General features: G+C 37.4%; 3 protein-coding genes across 5 annotated transcripts in view; 2 read left to right on the top strand and 1 right to left on the bottom strand.

The window, feature by feature from the left end:
* Window positions 1-3072: 3072 nt before the first annotated feature.
* Window positions 3073-9847, top strand: CCNG1 (cyclin G1). Its single transcript, XM_032627008.1, has 8 exons — window positions 3073-3298; window positions 4368-4631; window positions 6249-6502; window positions 7085-7163; window positions 7244-7342; window positions 7568-7692; window positions 7742-7762; window positions 8587-9847. Exons 2-8 carry the CDS (start codon window positions 4368-4370, stop codon window positions 8651-8653), a joined length of 909 nt encoding a protein of 302 aa, XP_032482899.1. The 5' UTR covers window positions 3073-3298; the 3' UTR covers window positions 8654-9847.
* Window positions 9848-14279: 4432 nt separating this feature from the next.
* On the bottom strand, window positions 14280-21773 carry NUDCD2 (NudC domain containing 2). Its single transcript, XM_032627006.1, has 4 exons — window positions 21314-21773; window positions 18491-18539; window positions 18123-18274; window positions 14280-15931 (listed from the first exon to the last, which is right to left on the bottom strand). Exons 1-4 carry the CDS (start codon window positions 21500-21502, stop codon window positions 15848-15850), a joined length of 474 nt encoding a protein of 157 aa, XP_032482897.1. The 5' UTR covers window positions 21503-21773; the 3' UTR covers window positions 14280-15847.
* A 301-nt stretch (window positions 21774-22074) lies between these two features.
* Window positions 22075-25764, top strand: part of HMMR (hyaluronan mediated motility receptor) — a 30003-nt gene continuing 26313 nt past the window's right edge. The window contains exons 1-3 of one of the 3 annotated variants that reach the window (XM_032627005.1): window positions 22106-22215; window positions 24746-24802; window positions 25466-25564. Coding sequence is in view for 2 of the 3 variants with exons in the window: in XM_032627003.1 (XP_032482894.1) it covers window positions 22170-22215; window positions 25466-25564 (145 nt within the window). In the remaining variant the exon portion in view is untranslated. Of the gene's footprint in view, window positions 22216-24745; window positions 24803-25465; window positions 25565-25764 lie in introns of all 3 variants that reach the window. The other 2 variants (XM_032627003.1, XM_032627004.1) reach the window with 2 other exon arrangements.

The following is a 25764-nucleotide window of genomic DNA, read 5'->3' as shown; positions in this document are numbered from 1 at the left end:
AAGGATCAGGAAATAGAGCGGAAGAGACTGAGCTGAGATCTTTGGATCCTCACTTTTTCAGCCCTCATCACAGTTGGACAAGCCCACATTCAAAAGTTCTGGACATTTGTCTGGGAGCCTCAACAGAGGGTGAGGTGCAAAGACTCCTCCAGTCTCTAGGATGGAAACAGAACCAATGAGGAATTTCCCTGGTCAGGGCAGCATTTGACAAGCCACCACTGTTATACCTGCTTGTTATAATTTTTGCTACTCAAGGCACTTCTATAATCTGCAGTGTAGAGAATATGATTAAATCCTCCTGTTAACTGCCTTGGATTCTTGCCCAGCCTTGAGGCCATTATTCTGAGTTTCAGTACTTGCTGCACTTAACTGCTGATTAAGAAGAAGGTGTGAAGATGGCAGCTGAATATATCACTGAGCCTAGAAAATACCCTGGAAGTCAGTCCTTTGAAAGATTCCTGATAGACTCATTACTAAATCTGTAAGTCTTTAAAAATAAATCACAATTAACAAAAGGCTCATTTTTTTCTTTTACAACAGTACATAATTGAGTCTTACATTTGCACATTTTGCTAATTAGGACTTTAAAATTATTTAAATGATAGTCTGTATTCTAATATTATGGAATAAAAATGACAGTGGAGGTGAGGGGAAGGAGAAAAGGTAAAAAATGTCCATTTGATCTGATTTGTATTGAATCAATGTTTCTTCAGTGCTATAGAAACAATTTTTTTCATGCAGGTAATTTCAGATTTTAATAACAAGTAATAAGATCCTAACGTAAGAGAAAACATTTTTATTACATAAACAATGATATATTACCTAAAGCTGCATGTGAAAATTTTAAGTATAAAAAAGGCATAGAAATTAATACACATGGGACTTCCCTGGTGGTCCAGTGGTAAAGAATCCACCTTCCTATGCAGGTGACATGGGTTCGATCCCTGGTCAGGGAACTAAGATCCCACATGCCATGGGGCAACTAAGCCTGCATGCCACAACTACTGAGCTCGCACGCCTCAACTAGAGAGAGAAAACCCACACACCACAACTAGAGAGAAGCCCGGGCGCCACAACGAAGAGCCCATGCACCACAACGAAAAATCCCGCATGCCCCAACGAAGATCCCACATGCCGCAACTAAGACCCAGCGCACTCATAAATAAATAAATAAATAAATCTTAAAAAAAAAAGAAATTAATAGACACGATTTAGATACTTTCATTAGTGTTAAGTAAACAATACTCCCATTCTAGAAGACTAACTCTGACAATAGGTAAAACAGAATTAAATGTATGTTAAGCAAGACATTTCAAAAGAAATGTTAGTAATTTAATAATAAAGGCTACCATTTATCAAGTACTTACTGTGCTCTGGGCACAATGCCTACCTCTTTAGGTACTCTGCATTATTTAATCCTCTCAATAACCCTGTGAATAAGGTATTTTTATTTCCTATTTTTTAATAAAAGAAAATGGAAACTCAATGCGATTAAAAACTTGTTAAAAGTCATGTACCTAGTTAGTAGCCTGTGGCTTGAAAATAAATCAGTTTATATTGTCCACAAAACTACACAATCCACAAGGACAGGAACCAGTATATTCTGTCCTCCACTGACACATATTACGTGTTCAACAAGTAGTGAAAGAGTGCATGTGTACATACCTATATTCCTAATTTTGTTACTAATTTTGTTCCTTTGTTACTAAAGGAGAAACATTTACATTTGTAAACTCATCACACATTATTGTAAAAAGAACTTTTTAAATGTTTTTAATTGCCCATTTATATTCATTACGTGAGTTCTTTTTCAAGGATGACCAAGGCCTCTTCCCCATTTGAAACACAGAGATTTGACAAACTGACCTAGTGATGTAGCTAAGGTAATATTTTAGAGCATTAACTTTTTCTCTCAGGTTTTCCTTTCCCCTTTCTCTCCACAACTCTGCTTCCATTTCAGGGCTTGGTTCTGTGTCATTGCCTCAGGGAAGCACCCGGCAGGGCAAACAGCAAACATGCCAGCAAATCTTTCAGATTTTAATTTTTTCAAAGCCCAGGTAGCCACTAACAAGGAAGAGACCATGAGAACAGAGACATCAAAGTACAGTCCACCAGAACTGATAACCAATTCCTTGTTCACCAATCCTCAGGCCCTTTTAATGTAGACCCTTCTCATTTGTGACAATAGGGAAAGAAAGAGGGAAGGAGTGAGTCCAGGAAGGCTTCAAGCTATTTTTCCACTTACCAGGCAAAGGCTCACAGTCAGAGATTAAGTTCATGGACAGCAAGTAAAAAGACTAATATTGCTTCACACACGGATCTGTGAACTCAGATTCATAAGCACTACAATTATTTTTGTCTACTTATTCCTCTTGAGTCAACCACACACCTTTCATTTTAAGCCGATGAAGAACTACCAACTTTTCTAATTTGTTCAAAAATCAAATTCAGCAAACTGGTAGGAGACCAAGAATGTACGTAGCCCAACTCCACCCTTTGATAAATTATACAAAAAAGCAAAACAAGGCAAGGAACAAGTGATTTCCAAAGCTCACACGGAGAAACTTCTGGAAATTTAATAAACCACACCATAGAATATCCACCACCTCTCCAACTGCAGTGAAAAATCAGGCCTTTCTTTTTTTGTGTGGAATCAGACACTGTATTTTTAGAGAGAGCAAAAGCACTCTACTAAACCGAACGGAACGAAAACTCCCAGTACATTCTGGAACGATATTCTGGCCAATCCGCCCGCCAGCAGAGGCCTTACCGGGCTTGGGTTGGTGCGCGCAGCGTTCAGCTCCCCCTCCTCTTCATTGAAGACACTGGGGGAAATCCTCCAATGAGAGACAGTTAGAGGTAGGGGGCGTGGTCTCAAGGGGCGGAGAATTTGACTCCGGGATCGTGAAAAGCGTGTGCTGATTGGCCGGACTTCTTCCCTCTACGGACCAGCCCTCTTTGGACCGCAGGAGCCATCTATCATAAGACTTACACCAGTCAGCGGCGAAAATGCCTCCCATGTGCCCCTCCCACCGCAGCGAGAAAACCCCGCCCTCCAATATATTACTCGGGAGGCCAGGCGCGGCCCCTTCGGCTCCGAGCAGACCCCGAGGAGGGCGGTGTCGTCTCGGCGGCGCTGCAGAGACCTCCACCCAAGACGGCTACCCTCCCCGGGCCTCTCCCGTCTTGCCCGCGAGCCCTCTCGCCTCATAGGCCTCTCGGTTCTAATATCTTGGGGTGAGGTGAGAGCAGGCCCGGGGAGGGTGGTTACCGCTGAGGAGCTGCAATCGCGATCAAGGTGAGCTCGGATTTCGGGGTTGACCTCAGAGTGCGGGTAGGGAGCAGGGTTGGGGGGCGCGGGGTGAGGGGTAAGTCTCGAGCCCTTTTCCTCGGTTAACTCTCCCCGAGCAACAAGTTCAGGCTAGTACGAGCATGGAGGGGCGGGGCCAGATGCGACCTCCTGAGATGTCTTAGTGTCTTATGGGCCCGGTCCCAGCCCAGGGGCCAAAGAGTTGGACCCTTGAAGTTTGCGGTTCTCCATCTGCCCACCCTTTCCGTCGCGCAACCCTAAGGATTCTTTCTGCCTCCCTGTCTTTCGGTTGTTGCGAGGAGGGACCGTCCGTGTGTCCAGGGCTTAGCCCGTTCCCGGAGCAGGCACATAGTAGATGTTCAGTATTGCCTTAAATTAATGAAACTCCCAGCTTCCTCTTGCAGGCTGGATTAGCCTCCCGCCCCCACTGCGTGCACCCATAACTGCCTTCCTTTCCTAACATCAATAAAAGTTAACAGTTACTGAGCAGTGAGTGCCAAGCACTATGCTAAACTCTTTAGTTGAATCATCTTGGTTAATCTTCACAGCCATTCAAAGAGGCAGATATGCCTCATTTTACAGACTAGAAGTAAGCTCATTAATATTGCCCAGTGTTTATTAGGCACCTACTGTATGTGCTAAGTACCTGTGTACCTAGATGATCTCATTCATTCCTCACAAGTGTCTCTGGAATAGGTAATAACCTTATACCCACTTTACGGACTAGGAATTGAGGACTAAGAAAAATTTACTAACTTGAACAGTTCACATTGTTAATAAATGGCAGAATACATGCTACCATCTAATTTCAAAGTTTGGGCATGAAGATTTGCATTTTTTTTCTTTAAAAAGCCATGGCCACTGCCCTCTAGGAACTCACAATTTAGGATGTGACCAACTGGTTGGGGAGGTGGAGAATTACAGATGGCATTTTGCAGTGACTTAGATTCACTAATAGCATTGAGGGAGGGGAGACTTGTGTTATAATGCACCTGGCACAACACAAGGCAGGAAGGGCTGTTCTTTCACTCCTTTCTGGGCTTTGTTCTATATATAGATGATAGAGGTACTGACAACAACTGACTCTCAGAAACTGCTACACCAGCTGAATGCCCTGTTGGAACAGGAGTTGAGATGTCAGCCAAAGGTCTGCGGCTTGAGACTAATTGAATCTGCACACGATAATGGCCTTAGAATGACTGCAAGACTGAGGGACTTTGAAGTAAAAGATCTCCTTAGTCTAACTCAGTTCTTTGGCTTTGACACGGAGACATTTTCTCTAGCTGTGAATTTACTGGACAGATTCCTGTCTAAAATGAAGGTACGTCTAAAGCTACATTACCCTGAGTATTTCGTGGTTTTGTTCAATGTGTTTTGGAGGTGGTATTGCTGGCTTTGGGCTGGTGTTCATAACTTTTTTTGTTTTCAGCAAGTAGCCAAAACATTATGGAAATTCTGTGTACTACAGCACTGATGAAATCCTTCCTTTTAATTAAGAGTGATGCATCATTTATTCAACCTACTTTCTGACATTGAAAAGTAGTCTAATATCAAATAATTAATTGCATAGTCTCCCAGTAGGAGAGTTGGCTGTTGTTTTTAAAAGTCTTTTTTGATAGGTTGGGTGTTTTCATTATTTACTGTTGTTTCTAAATTTTAAGAAATGTGTTAGAGGCAGAATGCTAGATTGGGGGTTAAGAATTAGACTATATTTCTTTTTTTTTCCTTTTTGTTGATGCTGTCAACCATCTGGTCATAGAGTATATTTCTTGATCTCTATTCATATAGAATAGAATAAAGTTCTAATTGTTTTAGCCTTAAATTTACCCAAGTCGTGCCTATGCTTGTCATTTCCAGCCTAAGTTTGCATATAATAGAGAGTATCTTCTGAAGGAGCATTTATATATAGTTATTTCCCTGTATTGGATAAGCAGGACATCTGTGTAACTTTCAGAGCTTAATTGTTACAAATACATCTGACTTCTCTGTGTGCCAGTGGTCATTGGTAGATAATGAAATAACGTGACAGTTAAAATGCAGCTCATCTTTTAGTCCTCAGTACCTAACAGAATGCATCATATATGGGAGGAACTCAATGTGTATTGAATGGTTCAAGAAACTTTTTCAATACCCTAATTAAACAACTCTTTAGACACCATGTGCAGGCACTACCTTTGACTATAAATGTTACATAGATGAAGTACATCTATCATTTAAGTGTATTATAATCTTAGTGGCAATAATGTTTGCACTGATAACTATTATATAGTACAAGGAATAATAAGAAAAATAATCACATTATACCTCAAAAGAGGCATAAATGTATTGCTGAAGGGGTTCTAAGAAGAGGAGAGCACAAATACTGGTAAAGGCTTCATAAAGTTTCCGTTGAGCGGAACTTAAAGTGGACAGAATTTTGACTGTGACAAATTTTGTAGACATTCAGAAAATGATGAATAAATTTAAAATACTGGTAGTGAATAGAGCTTTACAGGCAGAGTAAACAGTATGCTGTAGTATTTAAAAACATTTTACATGTGTTACTACAAAGAAAACAGCCTGGAAAAACACAACATTCTGGAAAGAAATTTTGTGCATAAGCTGTAAGGTATTTCAGTCCTCATATAAGCCTTTGACCTAGTAGCTTATTGCTTATCGTTCTGCACTGATTTAAACAAACCAAAAGAAGTACGAATTGTTTTGTGCTGAAGCCACACATTACACTGAAACTTAGTCTGTTTGGTTCTGGAATTGGTTCCAAGTGGGTACATATGGTTAAGAGGCTACAGTTGAGGTATCAGTGGATCTTGTTAAGTCCTTCACAGCTGAGAAATATACCTCAAAGATACATTTTCGAAGTGATAGGTTGAGTTCTAGATTATCCTTTATGTTTTTTTAACTGAAATAAGGTAAAGACATGGACTTACTGTCTTTTTAGGTACAGCCCAAGCACCTTGGGTGTGTTGGACTGAGCTGCTTCTATTTGGCTGTAAAATCAATAGAAGAGGAAAGGAATGTCCCATTGGCAACTGACTTGATCCGAATAAGCCAGTATAGGTTCACAGTTTCAGACTTGATGAGAATGGAAAAGATTGTGTTGGAGAAGGTGTGTTGGAAAGTCAAAGCTACTACTGCCTTTCAGTTTCTACAACTCTATTATGCACTCCTTCAAGAGAACTTGCCATATGAAAGGTATGTGATCTTTGTTTTTAACAAAGCAGATTTGGAAATCAGAATGATGTTGTCCGGATGTTAAATAAAATCAATATCCTAGGAGAATTCCAATCAAAATAAGTAAAGTGACAGCTAAGCTCCTTGAGTTTCACTTCACTCTCCAGCAGAAGTGAGAAGACTTTCAGTCAAAAGTAGCTTCTTGAAGTCTGTGAATTCTAAAGATGGACATTTCAACTTTTTTTAAAATTACGTTTTCCATTTATAGACAAGTTAACTTATAGAACCTAGTAGGTAAGCATCTAACACAGATGTATGGAAAAAGGAACTTCAGATTCAAAAATAGATTTATTAAAATGAAAAGAAACCTTGGGAGTTGTAGCATGATACTTTTTTTTTGGCCCAGATCAGTTAAAATTCATATATGGTATCCTCAAGAAGTTAATGTTTCTGAAGGAAGGGAAATTCTTTACTTCGAATAATTCACTTTCTATGATAAGTGTGCATAAACTTCACTTTAAAATTGACTTATTTTTCTAAAAATTTCTTTTTGACTTGATATAAAATTATCTATATAAAATTAATTTCATTTTCTTTTTAAAGGAGGAATAGCCTTAATTTTGAAAGACTAGAAGCTCAACTTAAGGCATGCTACTGCAGGATCATATTTTCTAAAGCAAAGGTAAATATTTTATAAAGATTAAACCTATTTATATACCTACTTTTATATTCAACATTTACTTTAAAATTTATCTCTTTTAGCCATCTGTGTTGGCATTGTCTATCATTGCCTTGGAGATCCAGGCACAGAGGTGTGTAGAGTTAACAGAAGGAGTAGAATGTCTTCAGAAACATTCCAAGGTATGTCCAGGTCATAGCCTAAATCCTGTTGACAGCTGTAAAAGCAACTAAACCACTTGTTCCTAAAGTAAAATGAGATGTCCTGTGTTTATTTGAAACTTAAGTAGCTTATCCTCAAATTTTTTTGACAAGGAAACACACGTGTTAATAAGATTGCCATTATTACTATAATTAAATACTGTAGGACTTTTATTTTAAAGAATTTTTTTTTAAATTTATTCACAGATCAATGGCAGAGATTTGACTTTCTGGCAAGAGCTCGTATCCAAGTGTTTAACTGAATATTCATCAAACAAGTGTTCCAAACCAAATGTTCAGAAGTTGAAATGGATTGTTTCTGGGCGTACTGCACGGCAACTGAAGCATAGTTACTACAGAATAACCCACCTTCCAACAATTCCTGAAATGGTCCCTTAATTGGTAAATTTGGTTCATAGTTTTTCTCCATGTAGAGAGACTTTTCTAATGCTATAATTTTCTTCTGCAATTCAAGAATTTAAATCTGCATTATTTTAAAAAAAAATGGAATTGGACTAGCAGAGGGGAAAATGACTTCTCTGATCTAGTCAGCTAGTATTTGAAGACATTTACTACATTCAAGGTACAACAGCCTAAGAGGAATTCTCTTAACCTTTCATATATATGTTAGCCATTTCATTAAATTTTCAGCTTAAAAAGCAGCATCCTTAATAACCTGAACTTTAAAAGTAGCACTAAAACAGTATTTTTTTTTCAATTTCACATCATTTTGCTGTATGTAGACTTAGGCTTTGGCTCATTTAAAGTTACACAAGCCTGAGTGAGGGAGCAGGACCAAGAGTTTGAACCATACATTGAACTAATTTGAGACTGTTAGCTTATTAGCAAAATCAGTATGAACTTGGGTATTGTACTTAAAAAGTAAGTTGTGGCAGGTGGTCTCTACATTGAATGTCTAGAAACTGCCAGGATGTCTCAACTGTATAGTGTATCATTATACATCTCAACTTATGTGTATCATTGCTATAGTAGTTGAACACTGGAAAGTATTTACATGCATAAAAAATGTAAGCCTCCTCACAAATATATGATACACATTCTTGCCATCTAAGTTTAATTCATGTTGGTGATTTCCTTCTTCCTACTCAAAACTAAATATTAACATAGAACACATCTACATAAGATGTGATTGAGTCAGATATTTTAACAGGTAGTAATATTTGTGTTTGGCAAACTTCTGATAACTTGATTTTTTTGTTTATTAGGATTCTTACAGCAACAAATAACTCTTCTGAAGCCTTTCTCCACAATCCTGAGCTGTGGATTCCATAATGTTATAACGGATTTAAGCTGTGAAGCCTCAAAACATCACAAGTAGATTAACATTGGTGTTCTCAGATTTGGGAAAACTGCCTAATTAACATTACCCTTTAGTGGAATTACTCACATTTGAATTCACCTGTGAAGCATACAAATCAAAGCTAACAGCATAAATGTGAAATGCTAATGACAAGCCTGGGAAGGTAAACTGTGAATCTTCATTTCTAACACTGATCCAACTTTCTGTATTGGGTCAATATATTGTATTTAGGTGGTGTTAAAAACGGTAACCTACTTAATTTAAATTTAAACTTTAAATTTAAATATGAGGTTTACATCAAAACCACCACTTCACAAATGCACTTTTAAGGCATAATAAGGGTCAGTATTCTAGGCAGTGAAAATGGTTTCTTGGCACCCATAATGCAAGTAATATATAATCCAGAGATGTGGACTTTATTGCTACATGGGAGTCACATTTAAATTTGAGGGCATTTTATATAAAGCAAAACTACAGACCTATTAATTTCAGCATATTAAGTTATCTTTAATATTTTTCTAGAAAACAGGTGATGTTCATATCCATGATTTAAAAAGTTTTATACAAAATTCACTGCCTCAGTCTAGTCCCATCAAGAAAATTAGTTTTTACTGTAGTAGTAACTCAAATTAACGTCACTCTGAAAACTTTCTGATTTAACACTCCAGAAGTTTTTACTAAGCACTGTTTTTATGAAACTGTCATTGCTTCTAATTTAGAGTTTTGCTTAAAAGGGAGAGAATATACTTTCATTAATTGTCCCTACTGTGCCAAAGGAAAGTATTAAGAAAGGTAAGTAGGCATCTTCATAATTATAAGGTTGCTGAGGTAGTGTTCAGGATTTCAGTGAACCTAAGGAGATCTACTGTGTTAAAGTGTCAGTTAATGTAATGTGTAGCCTGAATCCATCCAGGATGGCTGTACCCAAGTTTGACATCATGTTATGGGGAGATATGCATTGAAAAATAAACCAAAGAACCACAGTGTATCCTATACTTTTGTAAACCATGTTTTACGGATAACTTTACAGTTTTCCCAAAAGACTGATAAATTTCAATATTTTGAATACATCAGTGTTAATTTTGAGTTGGCAGAGGTAACCTAACCAACTACCATTATGTTTTGGTACTAAGGGATATACCTTTCAATAAAGTTACTGAAATGCATTCCTTTGCTGGGTGGTTTTCTATATGTTTCTCTTCTAATTTAATTAACTATTTTGGCACTGTGATAATAGAACCACAATAAAAAGCTGTCTTCACTCACTATATTTAAATTTAGCACTAAAGTAAGATGCATGGTAGGAGAAACAAAATTTCGTATAAGAGTATGGCTATTACCTAATTGACACTTTCCTTTCTAATGGTTTTTTAAAGATAGACACAAGATGATGACAATTAAATATGCTTAATATGCATTAAAAAGTCAGTGTTTATACACTATTGGTCACTTTTATTATTTAGATTCATCACTACTATGGCTATCCATAATACAAATTCACCCTCAGATTCAGCCCACCTGAAGTTCTCTGCAACCCTATTATCTAATTAAACAGTATTCCAGCAGGTCGTTGTTAATCTGCTTACATCACTTGTTAATTATTATTATTGGAACTGAAACAATAGATGACTTTGAACTGTTCATGTTTAAACTAACAAGATACAAAGTAGACATTGTATGGAATTACTGGTGAAAGAAAAACTTATAAAAGAAGGTTCCTGGGCTTCCCTGGTGGCGCAGTGGTTGAGAGTCCACCTGCCGATGCAGGGGACACGAGTTCGTGCCCCAGTCCGGGAAGATCCCACATGCCGCAGAGCGGCTGGGCCTGTGAGCCATGGCCACTGAGCCTGCGCGTCCAGAGCCTGTGCACCACAAAAAAAACCTGGTATTTGACTCAGGTTAGATATATTTAATAATCCCTCTTTTCACAAGTGCTGTTTTTAAAAAGGGACCTGAACCTTCTATGTATTTCTAATTATGTGACATACTTTCTAAAAACTAGACATTTCTGATCTAACATTTGTGGTTAACAATGATAGTTTTTACTGTCAGGTACTATAGTCATGTTTTAGATGAATCATCTCATGTAATCCTTAATCCTACAAATTGAATGAGATTATCCCAATTTACAAATGAACCAGAACGAAGGAACAGGTAAGTGATGAGCCCAAGGTCATACACCTGTACTTGAATGTGTGATTCAAATCCAGGCAATTCTGACTCGGAGGCTATTCTCTTAACCTCTCTGCACATTACTTCCCAATATAGATTAAATGGACTCGTGAAATTGTATCAAAATTATCAGGAATAAAGAGGGATATTAAAAAATGATAAAAGAATCAATTCACCAAGACATGACAATCTTAAATATGTATGCACCTAACATCAGACCTTAAAAATACAAGAAGTAAAAACAGCAGTGAAAGGAGAAATGAACAAACCTTCAATTACAGTTGGAGACTTAAACACTCCACTCAGTAATGTATAGAACTACTAGAAAATCAGCAAGGACATAGAAGGACTGAAAAATACCAACAACCAAATAAAAAATCATTTACAACAGCTCCAGAAAATGAACACTTAGGAATAAATCTAACAACAGATGTACAGGTTCTATAAGCTGAAAACCATAAATGCTGATGATCTATATCAAAGAGGTGCTAAATGAAGATGCCCCATGTTCATGGATCAGAAGACATGCTATTCCAGTGGAAACTCCAACAGGACTTTTTGTTATACAGACTAGCTGATTCTAAACTTCACACGGAAAGGCAAAGAAAATACAGCCAAAACAATTCTGAAGAATTAAGTTGAAGGTATCACGCTACCCAATTTAAAGACTTGCTTTAAAGCTACAATTGTCAAGGCAGTGTGGTATTTGTGAAGGGAAAGACACACAGATCAATGGAACAGTACTGAGACCAAAAACAGACCCATATAAATAGCAATTGATTTTTGAGAAAAGTGCAGAAACAATTTAATGGAGAATGAATACCCTTTCCAACAAATGATTTTAAAACTAGACATCCATATGCAAAAAAATAACCTATATTTCACAGCTCTTACAAAAAATAAAATAGGTCACAGATCTAAATGTAAAAGATAAAATTATAAAACTTTTAGAAGAAAACATTGGAAAAAAGTCCTCATAACCTGGGCTTACAAAATTCTTAGATGTGACACCAAAAGCATGATGAATTAAACTTCATCAAAATTAACATTCATGCTTCAAAAGTCACCATCAAGAAAGTGAAAAAACATATATAAAAGGAGAAAATATATGCAAATCACATATCTGATAAAGGACTTTTGTGCAGAATATATAAAGAACTCTCACGTCTCAATAATAAAAAGGCAGATAACCCATTAAAAAATGGGCAAAGGATCTGAATAGACATTTCTCCAAGGAAGATACACAAATGGTCAATAAGTACAAGAAAAGATGCTCAACGTAATTAGCGATCAGAGAAATGTAAATCAAAACCACAATGTGATACAATTCCATATTCACCAGGATAGCTAGGATCCAAAAGTCACATAACACATGTTAGCAAAGATGTGGAGAAACTGGAACTCTCATATACTGCTGATGGGAATGTAAAATGGTGTAGCCACTTTGCAAAACAATCTAGCAGTTCCTCAAATAATTAAACAGTTTCCAAAAAACTTGAAATTCCACTCCTAGGTAAGAAATGAAAATACAGATGCACACAAAAATTTGTACTTGAATGTTTATAGCAGAATTATTCACAGTAGCCAAAAGGTGGAAACTTCCCAGATGTCCATCAACTGGCAAATGGATAAATATGTGGTAGTCATAAATGGAGCATTATTTAGCCAGCCAAAAAGAATGAAGCACTGACACATACTAGAACGTGGATGAACTTCTAAAACATTATGCTAAGTCAAAGAAACCAGAAACAAAAGACCACACTATGATTCCAGGTACGTGAAATATCCAGAACAGAGAAATCTACGTGATGGAACATAAATTATTGGTTGCTTCAGGGGGTTGGGTGTCTGTGCGCGGTTGGGTGGGGTGATAGTTAAAAAGTATGGATTTGGTGGGGGGTTTTTTCTGAGGTGATGAAAATTAAAGTTGATGATGGTGATGGTTGAACTTAATGTGACTATCCTAAAAACCACTGAATTATACACTTTAAATGAGTAAAATGTATGGTATGTGAATTATCTCAACGCTATGTTTTTAAAAGATTATATATGATTCTATTTAAATGAAAATCTTTAAAAAAAAAATATTGAGGCAGAGACTAAATCAGTGGACTCCAGGGTTTGAGGCTAAGAGTAGGGTGTAACTATAAAGAGAAAGCATGAAGGAGTTTTTGGGCTGACTGAACTGGTCAATTTCCTGATTTTTGAGGTGTTTACACATATCTTTACATAAGTTAAAATTCACAAAACTACAAACAAAAAAAGTTGACTTTATGTTTATTCAAAATATTAAAAAATTTTAATGTCACATAGATAAGCCAATTAAAGGAAAAACGCCTCTTCCCCAACAACTCATTCCTAAAGTTATTGGGTAAAATGAACATCATAGGTATCTTGCCGAAGGGTGTGGTTGGGCTGCAGCGGCCCAGAGTGGAGCATTAGGATCCAAGTAGGTGAGGCGGGTTATCTCTGCTTGGCATAGGGTTTTGGAGCCTGAGCAGTGAGAAAGGTATTCGCATGGGAAGATGACCTAGAATAATGAACCAACTATATTAAGGATAATAGGGATCAGGTATCTCACTGTTGAAAGGAGTTCTATACAAAGGGAGAGAGCAAAAATGAACCCCATGGGATCAGAAATGAAAGTTTAAGTGTGAACTCATGGTTTTCAATATATACATAAATATAAAAATATAGATGTAAATGTATGCATAATAAACACACACCAACAGCAACTACTCACTAACACATAGAACCTGGCTTCTAAACACCATTCTTCACTAGAGAACCAGGGCTCCTGGGAAAAATGGCTGATTCTTGTGCTAGCGTAGGGAAAGCAATAAGTCTGGTATATCTTATGCCAGAGAATAAGAAGTTGCTCAAATAATGATGGGGACATGTCAAAAGGGCATAGAAGCCACCTACAATGACCTTTCACTGGCCGAATCCAGAAAAAAATTTGAGGATCAAAGTAATGGGAATAATAGATTTTAACCCAATGAATAAAGTGGAAATCATGAGTATATATAGATAAATTTAAAGTTTGATGAGAAACAAGGTGGTACTTTTGAAACTACATCACACAAAATACCTAACCATAAACATGAAAAGAATAGCTTTATAGTGGAGAAGACTGACAGACACCACTTAATCAGTGATCTAAGTACAGTCATCCCTCAGTATTCACAGGGTATTGGTTCCAGCATCCCCCTCGGACACCAAAATCCAGATGCTCAATAATATGACATAGTATTTGCATATAACCTACCCACATCCATCCCACAATACTTTAAATCATCTCTAGATTACTTATAATACCTAATACAATGTAAATGCTATGTAAATAGTTGTAAACAACATAAGTGCCATGTAACTAGTTGCCTGTTGCAAGGCAAATTCAAGTTTTGCTTTCTGGAAGTTTCTGGATTTTTTTTTTTTTACTATTTTCTATCCTTGGTTGGTTGAATCTGAGAATCTGAAACCCACACATATGGCAGGCCAACAGTAAACACTATCAGAAAAAGGACAAATTGAAACCAATAACTTAGGATACAGAAAGAACACAGCATCACTCCTGCAACAGTCCTGTCAAAGATTCATAACCTGATTCTAATCATGAAGAAATATCAAACAAAATTCACAATGACAGAGGTGTACAAAACTAGCCTGTAATCTTCAAAAGAGCCAAGGCTGTAAGAGTCAAGGTTAAAATGAAGACTTGTTCCAGTTTGAAGCAGACTAAAGACACTGATATTAAAGGCAAGGCATGGGGAATTCCCTAGCAGTCCAGTGGTTAGGACCTAGCACATTTTCACTGACGGCAGCCCAAGTTCAATCCCTGGTCAGGGAACTAAGATCCCACAAGCCATGTGGCACGGCAAAAAAAATAAAATAAAGGCAAGGCATGATTGTGACTGGACCCCTTTGCTATAAAGAACATTACTGGGATAATAAGTAAACTTGAATGGAATGAAGGTCCAAGGATTAGGTGGCCATAATTTGTCAATGCTACTTTCCTGATTTTAATGATTGTATTGTAGCTATGTAGCAGCATGTCCTTCGAAGGAAATACACACTTAGGTACTCAGAGGTGATGGGGAATCAAGTTATCAACTTACACACAAACCTGAAGAGTCAGGAAGAAAACAATTCTGTGTTCTTTACTTTAACTTTTCAATACATTTAAGACTCTTTAAAATATTTAAAATTAGAAAGGACATAAAAAGGATGAAGTAAAACTTCAAGACAATTCTTACCTATATGTCTGGATCACTGGAGATCAAAATGTCACTGACTTATAACCATTGACTATAATTTGTTTTTGTCACTAAAAGGATTCACCCAATAACCATATTCACTTCACCAATTCTCTTTTGCACTAATCTATTCTTATTGATAGGTTTTTAACTATTTTTCAATTTCTTGACTTAAAGGCATCTCTCAAGGAATTCAGAAATTTTCAGTAACTCTTAAAATTAACTTAGAATATATCTGTGGATTGTTTTCTCCTTTCTGAAAATTTTTTTCCAGTAATACATTTTCCTTGTATGAACTGGTACACTTAGACAAAGGGGTACACAATTCCTATTTAGAAAAGTTTATTGAACATTATTCCTGCATCACACTTATTGAAAGAAAAACTTAATTTTCCCTGATGGTACCCTGTCATTTCACATGATCTATACCCTAAAGATTTTTGTATTAAAAATACAGGTTAAATATGAAATTAGTAAAATGCAGCATATAAAACTTCATGCTGAGCAAAAACAAGTCCAAAAAAAAAAGTTACCGTATATCAACAGAATAGTTCCTACAGTATTTAAGATGTTTCCTATGTAACTCATATTTGAATGCAATTTTTAGAACCATATTTAAATATATTTTGCAATTTGTTAACTGCAGACATTCCCATTTTTCTTCCACCACATAATCTGTTCGTTTCATTAAGTTGGCAAATCTGCTAGGATCCACAAAATGCAGCAAGAAGATGGCAGTTATTTCTCAAGATTTGAGAAATCTGGTCCACCTTTAGTGTAGTTTCCTGAGATTTCTGCTCCACTGAAGTCAAAACCAGGATTCTGAAAATTACGAAAAAAAAAAAACATTATAAAACTTATAAGGAAAAATATAAGTAACCCAAAAGGAAAATGGTAAAAAGATATAAACCAGCAATTGACAAAAAAGGAAATCTAAATGGACAATAAACGTGTGAAAAGATATCAAACCTCACTGTAATCACCAAAGTGGAACCTAAAACTATGAGGTACTTTCTCAACTTTCATATTTACAAATATTTAGAAGATCAATATGCATATTACAATGTTGACAAGTGTATGGGCAAACATATACTTTACCATCAGTATATAAACAGATTTTTAATAACCAGCATTTTTTGAGAGCTTATTACATGCCAGGCAGGGTTCTAAGAGCTATATATATTTTAAAATACTCAGTCCTCATGACAATCTTATGGAGTAAGTAAGTACTACCTCAGCCTTCAGTATTTTTAGAGGCATTTCATTTATTCAACAAACATCTATTGAGTTCCTACTGTTTAGAAGACACCATGAGAGGCATGTGGAATTTAAGAATGAACAAAATAGACAAAGATCCATGTTCTGGTGGAGATTACATTCTAACAGGAGGAGACAAATAATAAACCCTAAATTACCTAGAGCAGGGATCAGCAAGCTTTTCTGTAAGGAGCCAGGTAGTAAATACTTTAGGCTTTGAAGGTCATATAGTCTCTGTCATACTACTTAATTCTGCTGTGACTATATGAAAGACAATACACAAACAAATAAGCATAGCTGTGTTCCAGTAAAACTTTGCTTCAAAAACAAACAGTGGGCTGGATTTGACCAGTGGCCATAGTCCGCCAACTCCATGATCTAGTGTTAAAAGTTCCTAAGTGCTATAGTATAGGATAAAAAAAAAAGAAGAAAAGTAGGGCAAGTAAGGAAAATGAGGAGATTAGAGTATTTAAATAGAATGATCAAAGTATGCTTCATTGAGAAATGACTTGAAAACAGTAAAGAAATTAGCTAAGCTTTGGGAGAAGACCACTGCAGTCAAAAGGCCAGGCATGTTTAATGAAAAGCAAAAAGGCCAGTATGGCTAGAGCAGAATAAATGAGGGGGGCAGTAGTAGGAGAGGAGGTCAGAGACACCATGGAGGACCAGACCAATTAGGGCCTTATAAAAGACTTTGTCTTCTACTTGAGTGAAAGAGTTCTGAGAAGTCATATAATCTGACATGCATTTTAAAAGGACTGCTCTAACTATTTTCAGAAGATGGTAGCTTGGCAAGGGTAGAGGTAAAGAGAACAATTAAGAGGTCATTAGAGTAACCCAGGCAAGACGTTAGAGGTGGTCCAGGTGAGAGTGGTAGTAGAGTTGGTGGTGATGAGTGGTCAAATCCTGAATATATCTAGAAGGCCATGCCAGTAAGGTTTCCTGACAATTGGAGAGAGTGTGAGAGAGAGAGGAATGGAGGATGATTCCCCAGATTTTTTTTGATCTGAACCAGTTTCCATCATGTGAGATGAGAAGGCCATAGGTAGGACAAATGCGGGAGGGAAATTAGGGAGTTCACATTGGACATGTTGAGTTTGACATGTCTATTAGACAGAAAAGTGAAGATGTTAAATAGGCAGCTGGATATGCAAGTCCAACATTCAGGAGAAAAGTCCAGGCCATAGACATACGTTTGGGAATCACTATCATATAGATGAAATTATCCATCAAAACTTTAACAGTTGTTTGATCCAGTAATAATTCTCCCATATATCTATCTTAAAGGAAAATTTGAATATTTTCAAAGATGAAAATACAAACTGTTTGAAATAGACACATACAGAGAAATCTAAATCTCATCAAAGAGGAAACAGCTAAATAATGATACACTCAAACTAGGGAACACTCTAAAGCAGTTAAAAGTAATGAATTTTATCTGTATGTACTAGTAGGGAAAGAGACTGAAGACATTGGTTTTTTTTTTTTTTTTTGGCTGCACTGGGTCTTAGTTGCAGCACTCAGCATCTTTGTTGCAGCATGCAGGCTCTTAGTTGTGGCACGAGGACTTCTTAGTTGAGGCAGCAAATCCATATATAGAAAGGCCAGTCATTTTTCTAACCATTTAACTTAAAAAATTTCTTTGAAGAATTTTAGTAATTTTTTAAAACCACATTTGAGTTTTAATTTCAAATAATAATTATTCTATGAGTTTAAGATGTTTAACTATACATATTCATACATTCAACTGACTTACTTCTTTCTGGAATCTCTCTAATGTAAGTTTTCTTTGCATTTGGTCTTGCACCCAAGGATCAGCTGCATATCCAGATTCTAGAAGAGAAGTCCAACAATTTGCCGCATCTCTCTTTGTCTTTGTAAGAACAATACGGACCATTTTTCTATCCTCTAAACAAACAAACAAAAATCACAAAGAAATCAGAGTTAATCATTAATTTGTATTTTCAAAAATCATTAGGGAATCCTGACATACAATTGTTTTCAATACATTTCTTTTACTATATCTTCCAAAGCTGCAAATCTACAGCAGGGAGAAACATACTAATTTCCAAGACAAAATTAATTTTTAAACAGATTCTAAGAAATATAATAGATTACCCTTACCCAGAGTCCACGTTCCCTCATCAGCTATTGTAGAATCAAAGAGTTTGCCCTGAAAAATAAACATATGAGTACTAAAAATAAAGAAATTCCATTAATTTTCATAAAGTTTTCATGATTTAAGACTTACCTTACTTCCCATCTAATCCACATATAATTACTTAATTTGTTTAGAGTAGGGAGATCAAATTTTATACCATTTCAACACACTGATAGGTGCTCAACCCTAAGTTCCCTCCTAGCAAGTGAAGCAGAACCTAGTTTACACTATGGAATATATACTACGACAAAGAACACAGGGCTCTCTACAGAAAGATGAGGGCTCCTTAATTTTTAGAAGATGAAGAAATACTATTGATCACTGATTGGCCAAATGTGAAGTTAATATCTGAAATGCTTTAACTTTACCAACTATAATAAACTACAAGAAGAGCTCTCCTGTGGATATTAAGAAGAAATGATGTCTTTTAAAACAAACTTTTAAAAAACTAAAAACAGAACTACCATACAACCCAGCAGTCCCACTACTGGGCATATACCCTGAGAAAACTGTAATTCAAAAAGAGTCATGGGGCTTCCCTGGTGGCGCAGTGGTTGAGAGTCCGCCTGCCGATGCGGGGGACGCGGGTTCGTGCCCCGGTCTGGGAGGATCCCGCGTGCCGCGGGGCGGCTGGGCCCGTGGGCCATGGCCGCTGGGCCTGCGCGTCCGGAGCCTGTGCTCCGCAATGGGAGAGGCCACAGCAGTGAGGGGCCCGCATACTGCAAAAAAAAAAAAAAAAAAAAAAAGACAAAAAGAGTCATGTACCACAGTGTCCACTGCAGCTCTATTTACAATAGCCAGGATATGGAAGCAACCTAAGTGTCCAGTGACGAATGGATAAAGAAGGTGTGGCACATATATACAATGGAATATTACTCAGCCATAAAAAGAAACAAAATTGAGTTACTTGTAGTGAAGTGGATGGACCTAGAGTCTGTCATACAGAGTGAAGTAAGGCAGAAAAAGAAAAACAAATACCGTATGCTAACACATATATATGGAATCTTAAAAAAAAAAAAAAAATGGTTCCGAGGAACCTAGGGGCAGGACAGGAATAAAGGTACAGACATAGAGAATGGACCTGAGGACACAGGGAGGGGGAAGGGTAAGCTGGGACGAAATGAGAGAGTGGCATGGACATATATAAACTACCAAATGTAAAATAGACAGCTAGTGGGAAGCAGCCGCACAGCACAGGGAGATCAGCTCAGAGCTTTGTGACCACCTAGAGGGGTGGGATAAGGAGGGTGGGGCGGGGCCGCAAGAGGGAGGAGATATGGGGATATATGTATATGTGTAGCTGACTCACTTTGTTATAAAGCAGAAACTAACACACCATTGTAAAGCAATTATACTGCAATAAAGATGTTAAGAAAAATAAAATAAAATAAAAAAAAATAAAACTGGTTCAATCTCTTTGTAGGGCAATGTAGCATTAAAAAAATTTTAAAGCACATACTGTACATCTGACGTCAGATGAGTTGTCACTGATTTTTCAGAAACTCGTTTTAAGAAAGAACTAAGCAAAATATAAGTTTAAAAGAGAATGCATCTGCTAAAATCCATTTTGATTTGTTGTAGGAAATGAAATTAAAATGTCACATTAAAAAAAGAAAACACATTCTTTTCATGTCAATACCAGTGGAAAAAAATCCTACTTGTCTAAAATCCTAGAGTTAAGAGTTATTGCTAAATTCCCTAAGCTACTGCAAATTAACTAAATTTACTAAAGTAAATTTGAAGTGTACGATTACATCACCGTTCAGTAAACCCCACAAAATTGCACAACTATTCAGAAAGGTCATCAAGATCCAAGCTGACATAAATCAATGTCTTTCACATGAATCTTCCTTTTCTCTGAGGCACTCAAAACACTTTCCTATAAAATAATAATAACTAACACGTAGTGTGAGCTTATTACATACCAGTCACCACTTACTCCAAGCTCTTCACTCACCATGCTATGCTGAAAACAATCCTGAGAAAGGTACTATAATTACCCCACTTTGTGGATGAAGGCTTAAACAATGAATAATCTCTTGCCCAAGGTTACAAAACTGGAAAAATGACAAAGCCAGGTATCTTACCAAGTATCCCTTGACCATTACACAACACTGCCATCAAATATCTTGGGCATCTAATCTGCGAAAGAAATCTAACTTCAACTTAACTGAATTTAACTATAAATTTTAACAAGGAAAAAATGGGTACCAGATCCAAAGGGTACTGATGAGAATAAAAGGGATATTATTTTCTTCACAACCTCTTGACACTGCTTAACCACTCCACAAACGAGAATTTTTCTAATTTCAGATGAGAAAATAAATCACCTGACATCACCTTCGAATCCTCGTCCTGACGTCTTTATCCTTTATTTTCATCTTTATTTTCCTCTAACTGCCTAAATATTTATTAGTTTAATTATGACTCCCTACAAGAGCATAACCTCTCTTGAGTGCGGGAACATAATCTGGTTCGTTCACCGCTGTCCTACTAGCACCGAGATCAGTGCCTAGAAGAAAGTATAGGTACCACAAGTATTTGTTCCTTCAACGATCTAGTTAAGCGGTTCTCAGCTGAAGACCCGCAGAGGAACAAAACAGCTTCATTTGTCTTAGAAACAAAGCCAGGAAAAGTGGCGTACTCAAATTCCCACCTCAACTCAGGACTGGCCCTGAGGGTGGGGTCTCCGCAGACTAGTCTTTCCAAGGAAACTATGAACTCTAGCACTCAGAGATTTGAGGGGGCCGGGAAGAAACTGAGCACAAGCCCCAACCTGCCACTACCTTGAGTATCTCGCGGCCCCCCACGGCCAGCGCCACATGCCGGCTCTGCAGGCCGCACTGAATATCCTGAGCGCGAGTGCCTGGCGGCACCTGAACTTCAATGAACACCTCCTCCAAGGTCTGGTACCACTGGCCCCACGGTGTTGCGCACGGAACCACCCCACTGCGCTCCTCAAACGGGGCTGACATACTCCAGTCGCCTCTCGGCCGCGGTGGCACCGAGAGAGCTGAGCGCACGCACGGAATATCCGCGTTCGGGCCACGCCCCGGCTTCTCCGCTCGGGTCACTACACATGCGCAGGAATGTAACCTGAAGTCTCCGCTCGTGTTCGTTTTTCCCTTTCAGGGGCCATTTAGGACGTTGGCAGGACCCAGGTTTAACGAACTGAAATCCGGAAAAGTTTACATCCAAGGAACGACGGGAGACACCTGGAACCAGCAAAGTCAGAATTCATTACACTGCCACCAACATAACGTCAAAAGCGACTGAAAATTCTTTGATGTGAACTGCGCTTGCGCAAATGCTGCCGGTGCTTAGTTAAAATTGAGTAACGCCAGTAGGGGTTGGGCCCATGGGGAGGGGGCGGGGCGAGAGGAGACAGTAATAGTCTCCTATTGCTTGGTAGCCTAAACAGATCACCTAATTGGACGCTGCTAGAACCGAGTACGCATGCTCTAAGGATGTTCCCGTCCTGGATTGGTGTGTCCAAGGCCTTGGCTTTCCGATTGGTTAAAGTTGGGTGGGCGGGGAATAAGCGGGGAGATTTGAATTTGAAGCGAATAGGGCCTAACAAGCCGCAGGAAGTTGCCGAGGAGCACCCTAGAAACCTTCGGTTTTGTGCAGCGGGTCGTCAGCATGTCCTTTTCTAAGGCGCCCCTGAAACGATTCAATGACCCTTCTGGTGCGTACGGGGAAAGGATCTGGGGGACAGGAGATGCTCTCACGCCCCTTGCCCCTCTTGATTCCCTTCATCAGAGGCAAATAGAAGGCGATTTTTAGGGCTGGGATGGGGCTCACTTAATTGATTCATTTTCCTGAAACACATGCTAAGGTTTTACTACATGCCAAGCACTATTCAGAATGATAAGGTTACAACAGCGAGCGAAGCAAAATCCCTGCTCCATGAAGCTTACATTCAATTGGAGAATGCAGCCAATAAACAGTGCTGTGGAGAAACTAAAGCAGAGGGAAGGGAATAGGAATTAGGAAGCATTGATAGCTGTTTGTTGGTCAAGTCCGAAGGCCTCACTGTTAAAAATATATATATATATATATATATATATTTATTTATTTATTTACTATTGCTTTTGGCTTGAACTTGTGGATTTCTTTTGGATATCCCATTCAGGCGTAAAAGAAGGAAGATTGGTAAAGGCAGTTTATGGGTGTAAAATTATGGCAGTAGCACTTAGTGAACACACTATAGATGAAGTAATGAGAGCTAATTTTGACAGTACCCCAGGCACCACACTAAGTCTTTACCTAGATTATTCTATTTTAATTCCCCCAAATCCCTATTGTTCATTATTTTATTGATAAAGAGATGGAGACTATTTGCTAAATGTTACACAATCCAAACTGTCAGAACTGGGGCTTGAAACCAGGCCTCCACGAACCCATCCTGTGCTCCTAACCACTGCGATGCAAAAGCACAATAACCATGAAGCCTTCCATGTGGTTGGTAAGGCATCCATCATTTAGTGGCTACTAACTGGATGCAGGGACTATGCTAAGGTCTTCCCTACTAGATCTGGTTTATTCTTGCCAACGGCCAGGTGAGGCAGGTACTGATATTGTCCTCATTTTACAGCTAAGGACACTAAGGGGGTTTGTAAGTGTACTGAGCAGCCTGTAAGTGACAGAGCTTAATATCAAAGCTCATGATTTATCCTTTATAATGTACACTTTTAACAGTCACTCATTACACCTTAATTTCTATTAGCTAAAATGCAAATGGAAAAGACCTCTGCTCACAGAGGAAGGCCAAGGGAGCAAATGGATCAGCACAAGCGTATTTTTTAATTAGAAGACTCAAGAACCATATAATTTTCCAGACATTCAAAGAACCTACTCTAAGTTCTGTCAGCAGTGTGTCTTTTAAGGAGATTTGTTTGTTTGCTTGCTTTATAATAGATTAAACTGCTTTTGCCAATTACACAAAATTTCAGGCTCACAGTTTCAAGAGTAATAAGTTACCATCTATTTGATGCTGTGTGTGTGTGTGTGTGTGTGTGTGTATGTGTGTGTGTCACTGTAGTGATTTCTCGTATTACTCCAGAAATCCTAACAACAAAAGTATGAGGTAGATACTGTTTTGTGAATGAAGAATCAGTCTCAAATACAAATAACTTTCCAGGGGTCTTAAAGCTAGACTGGAAAAGGAGAGAGTATAATGTTCTTATTTATCATCTTCTCCCTATGACTGCAAAGTACCTGGCATATAGTATTATCTATTGATTGGCAGGCAAAGCTGGATTTGAACATCGATCTAGCTGATTACTATACAAAACTCTATTCCCAATCCTACATCCCAAGTAACTTTCTGTTTTCTTTGCCACACTGCCAAACTCAACCCTGAGCTAAATACTGAGGAAAGGGACATGATTGAGACTGTCCCTAACTTCAAGCAGTTTTGTTTAAGGTGGGAGATGGATAAGTACATTATTATAACCCATTACAAAACTGCAAGAAGTTCTGTGATAGTAACAATGCGTAGGCTGCTGTGGAATGGTTTCTAGCTTGATTTGGGGATTTGGAGAAAACTGGAAGAGGCGACCTCCAGGCTGAGATCTAAAGTAAGTAAGAGCCGGATCTCAAGTCAGCTTTGCATAAGCCCTCTGAAATGCCTTCCATTTGGGACTCCAGTTACATGAGGTTATACAGTATAAATTGCTGAAACATAGAAATATAGTCTAGCGTAGTAGTTTGTACTTTGCATAACATGGCTTTATAAATTTTCTGGTGTATTGATACTAGACAGAGATGGATCGTCACTAAATTTTTATTCCAAGCTAAATCTTGAGGGCTAGACATTTTTAGTAGCTTCATTTCTAAAATCTGCTGATGGTTAGCTCAGTGAATCTCTCTGAGTAGAGTTGATTCCAAATATTTTATTTCTTATATTCAATCCTTAATAACAAAGCTGTATTGCTTGTTCTGACACAATTTTCATCCCAAAACTGTCTGTTGTTTTGCATGGTTGTCTGTGTTCCTTTGACCCAATTGAAGTAAAGGTCATTTGGGAAGATAATGATACTTATTATTCTTCACAGAGAAGCCTAATATCAAATGGGTGCTATTTTTACATTTGAAAATAAAGAAACTTTTTAAAAAATTTTATTGGAGTATAGTTGATTTACAGTGTTGTGTTAGTTTCAGGTGTACAGTATAGTGATTCAGTTATACATACACATATATTCATTCTTTTTTAGATTCTTTTCCCATATAGGTTATTACAGAATATTGAGCAGAGTTCCATGTGCTATACAGTAGGTCTTGTTGGTTATCTATTTTATATAGATATGTATGTGTGTATATGTTAATCCCAAGCTCCTAATTTATCCCTCCTCCCCATGTTTCCCTTTTGGTAACCATAACTTTGTTTTCGAAATATGTGAGTCTGTTTCTGTTTTGTAAATAAGTTCATTTATATCATTTTTTTTAATTAGAAAAAGAAGCAATTTATTAATAGTATTTTTACATTTATATTACTTTACTATGACTTTTTTTTAACTGAAGTATAATTGATTTAAAATATTGTGTTAGTTTCAAAGTGATTAGTACAGCAGTTAGTACAGCAAAGTGATTCAATTATATTTTTTTCAGATTATTTTCTATTATAGGTTATTATAAGACATTGAATATAATTCCCTGTGCTACACAGGAGATCCTTGTTGCTTATCTGTTTTATGTGTAGTAGTTTGTATGTGTTAATCCCATACACTTAATTTGTCCCTCCCCCCTTGCTCCCCTTTGGTATCCATAAGTTTGTTTCCCATGTCTGTGAGTCTGTGTCTGCTTTGCATATAGATTCATTTGTATTAATTTTTAGATTCCACATATAAATATCATATAATATTTGTAAGACATGTTTTTAACTTAAGATCATAAGTCACATTAGATGAGATTTTAATATTTTATGTTTCCTCTAGGATGTGCACCATCTCCAGGTGCTTATGATGTTAAAACTTCAGAAGTATTAAAAGGACCAGTATCCTTTCGGAAGTCACAAAGGTTTAAAAATCAAAAAGGTAATTGATCCCAAAATAAAATAATGGTTATATGATCTTGTAAATTTTTAAGTTAAGAAAACAGTATTTAAATGTAAAGATGCTGTAGTATTTCTAAAAATGTGAAGCTACACCTATATTTAATTTTTCTTAATTGATAGATTTACAAAAGGGTCAACTTCAGAATAACACTTTCATCATTACACTGTTGTATAACCAGG

The sequence above is a fragment of the Phocoena sinus genome, chromosome 3 (genome assembly GCF_008692025.1).
Source record: "Phocoena sinus isolate mPhoSin1 chromosome 3, mPhoSin1.pri, whole genome shotgun sequence".
Lineage (NCBI taxonomy): Eukaryota > Metazoa > Chordata > Mammalia > Artiodactyla > Phocoenidae > Phocoena > Phocoena sinus.
The sequence above is the reverse complement of the archived record's forward strand: the minus strand, read 5'-3'. Positions and strand labels throughout refer to the sequence as shown.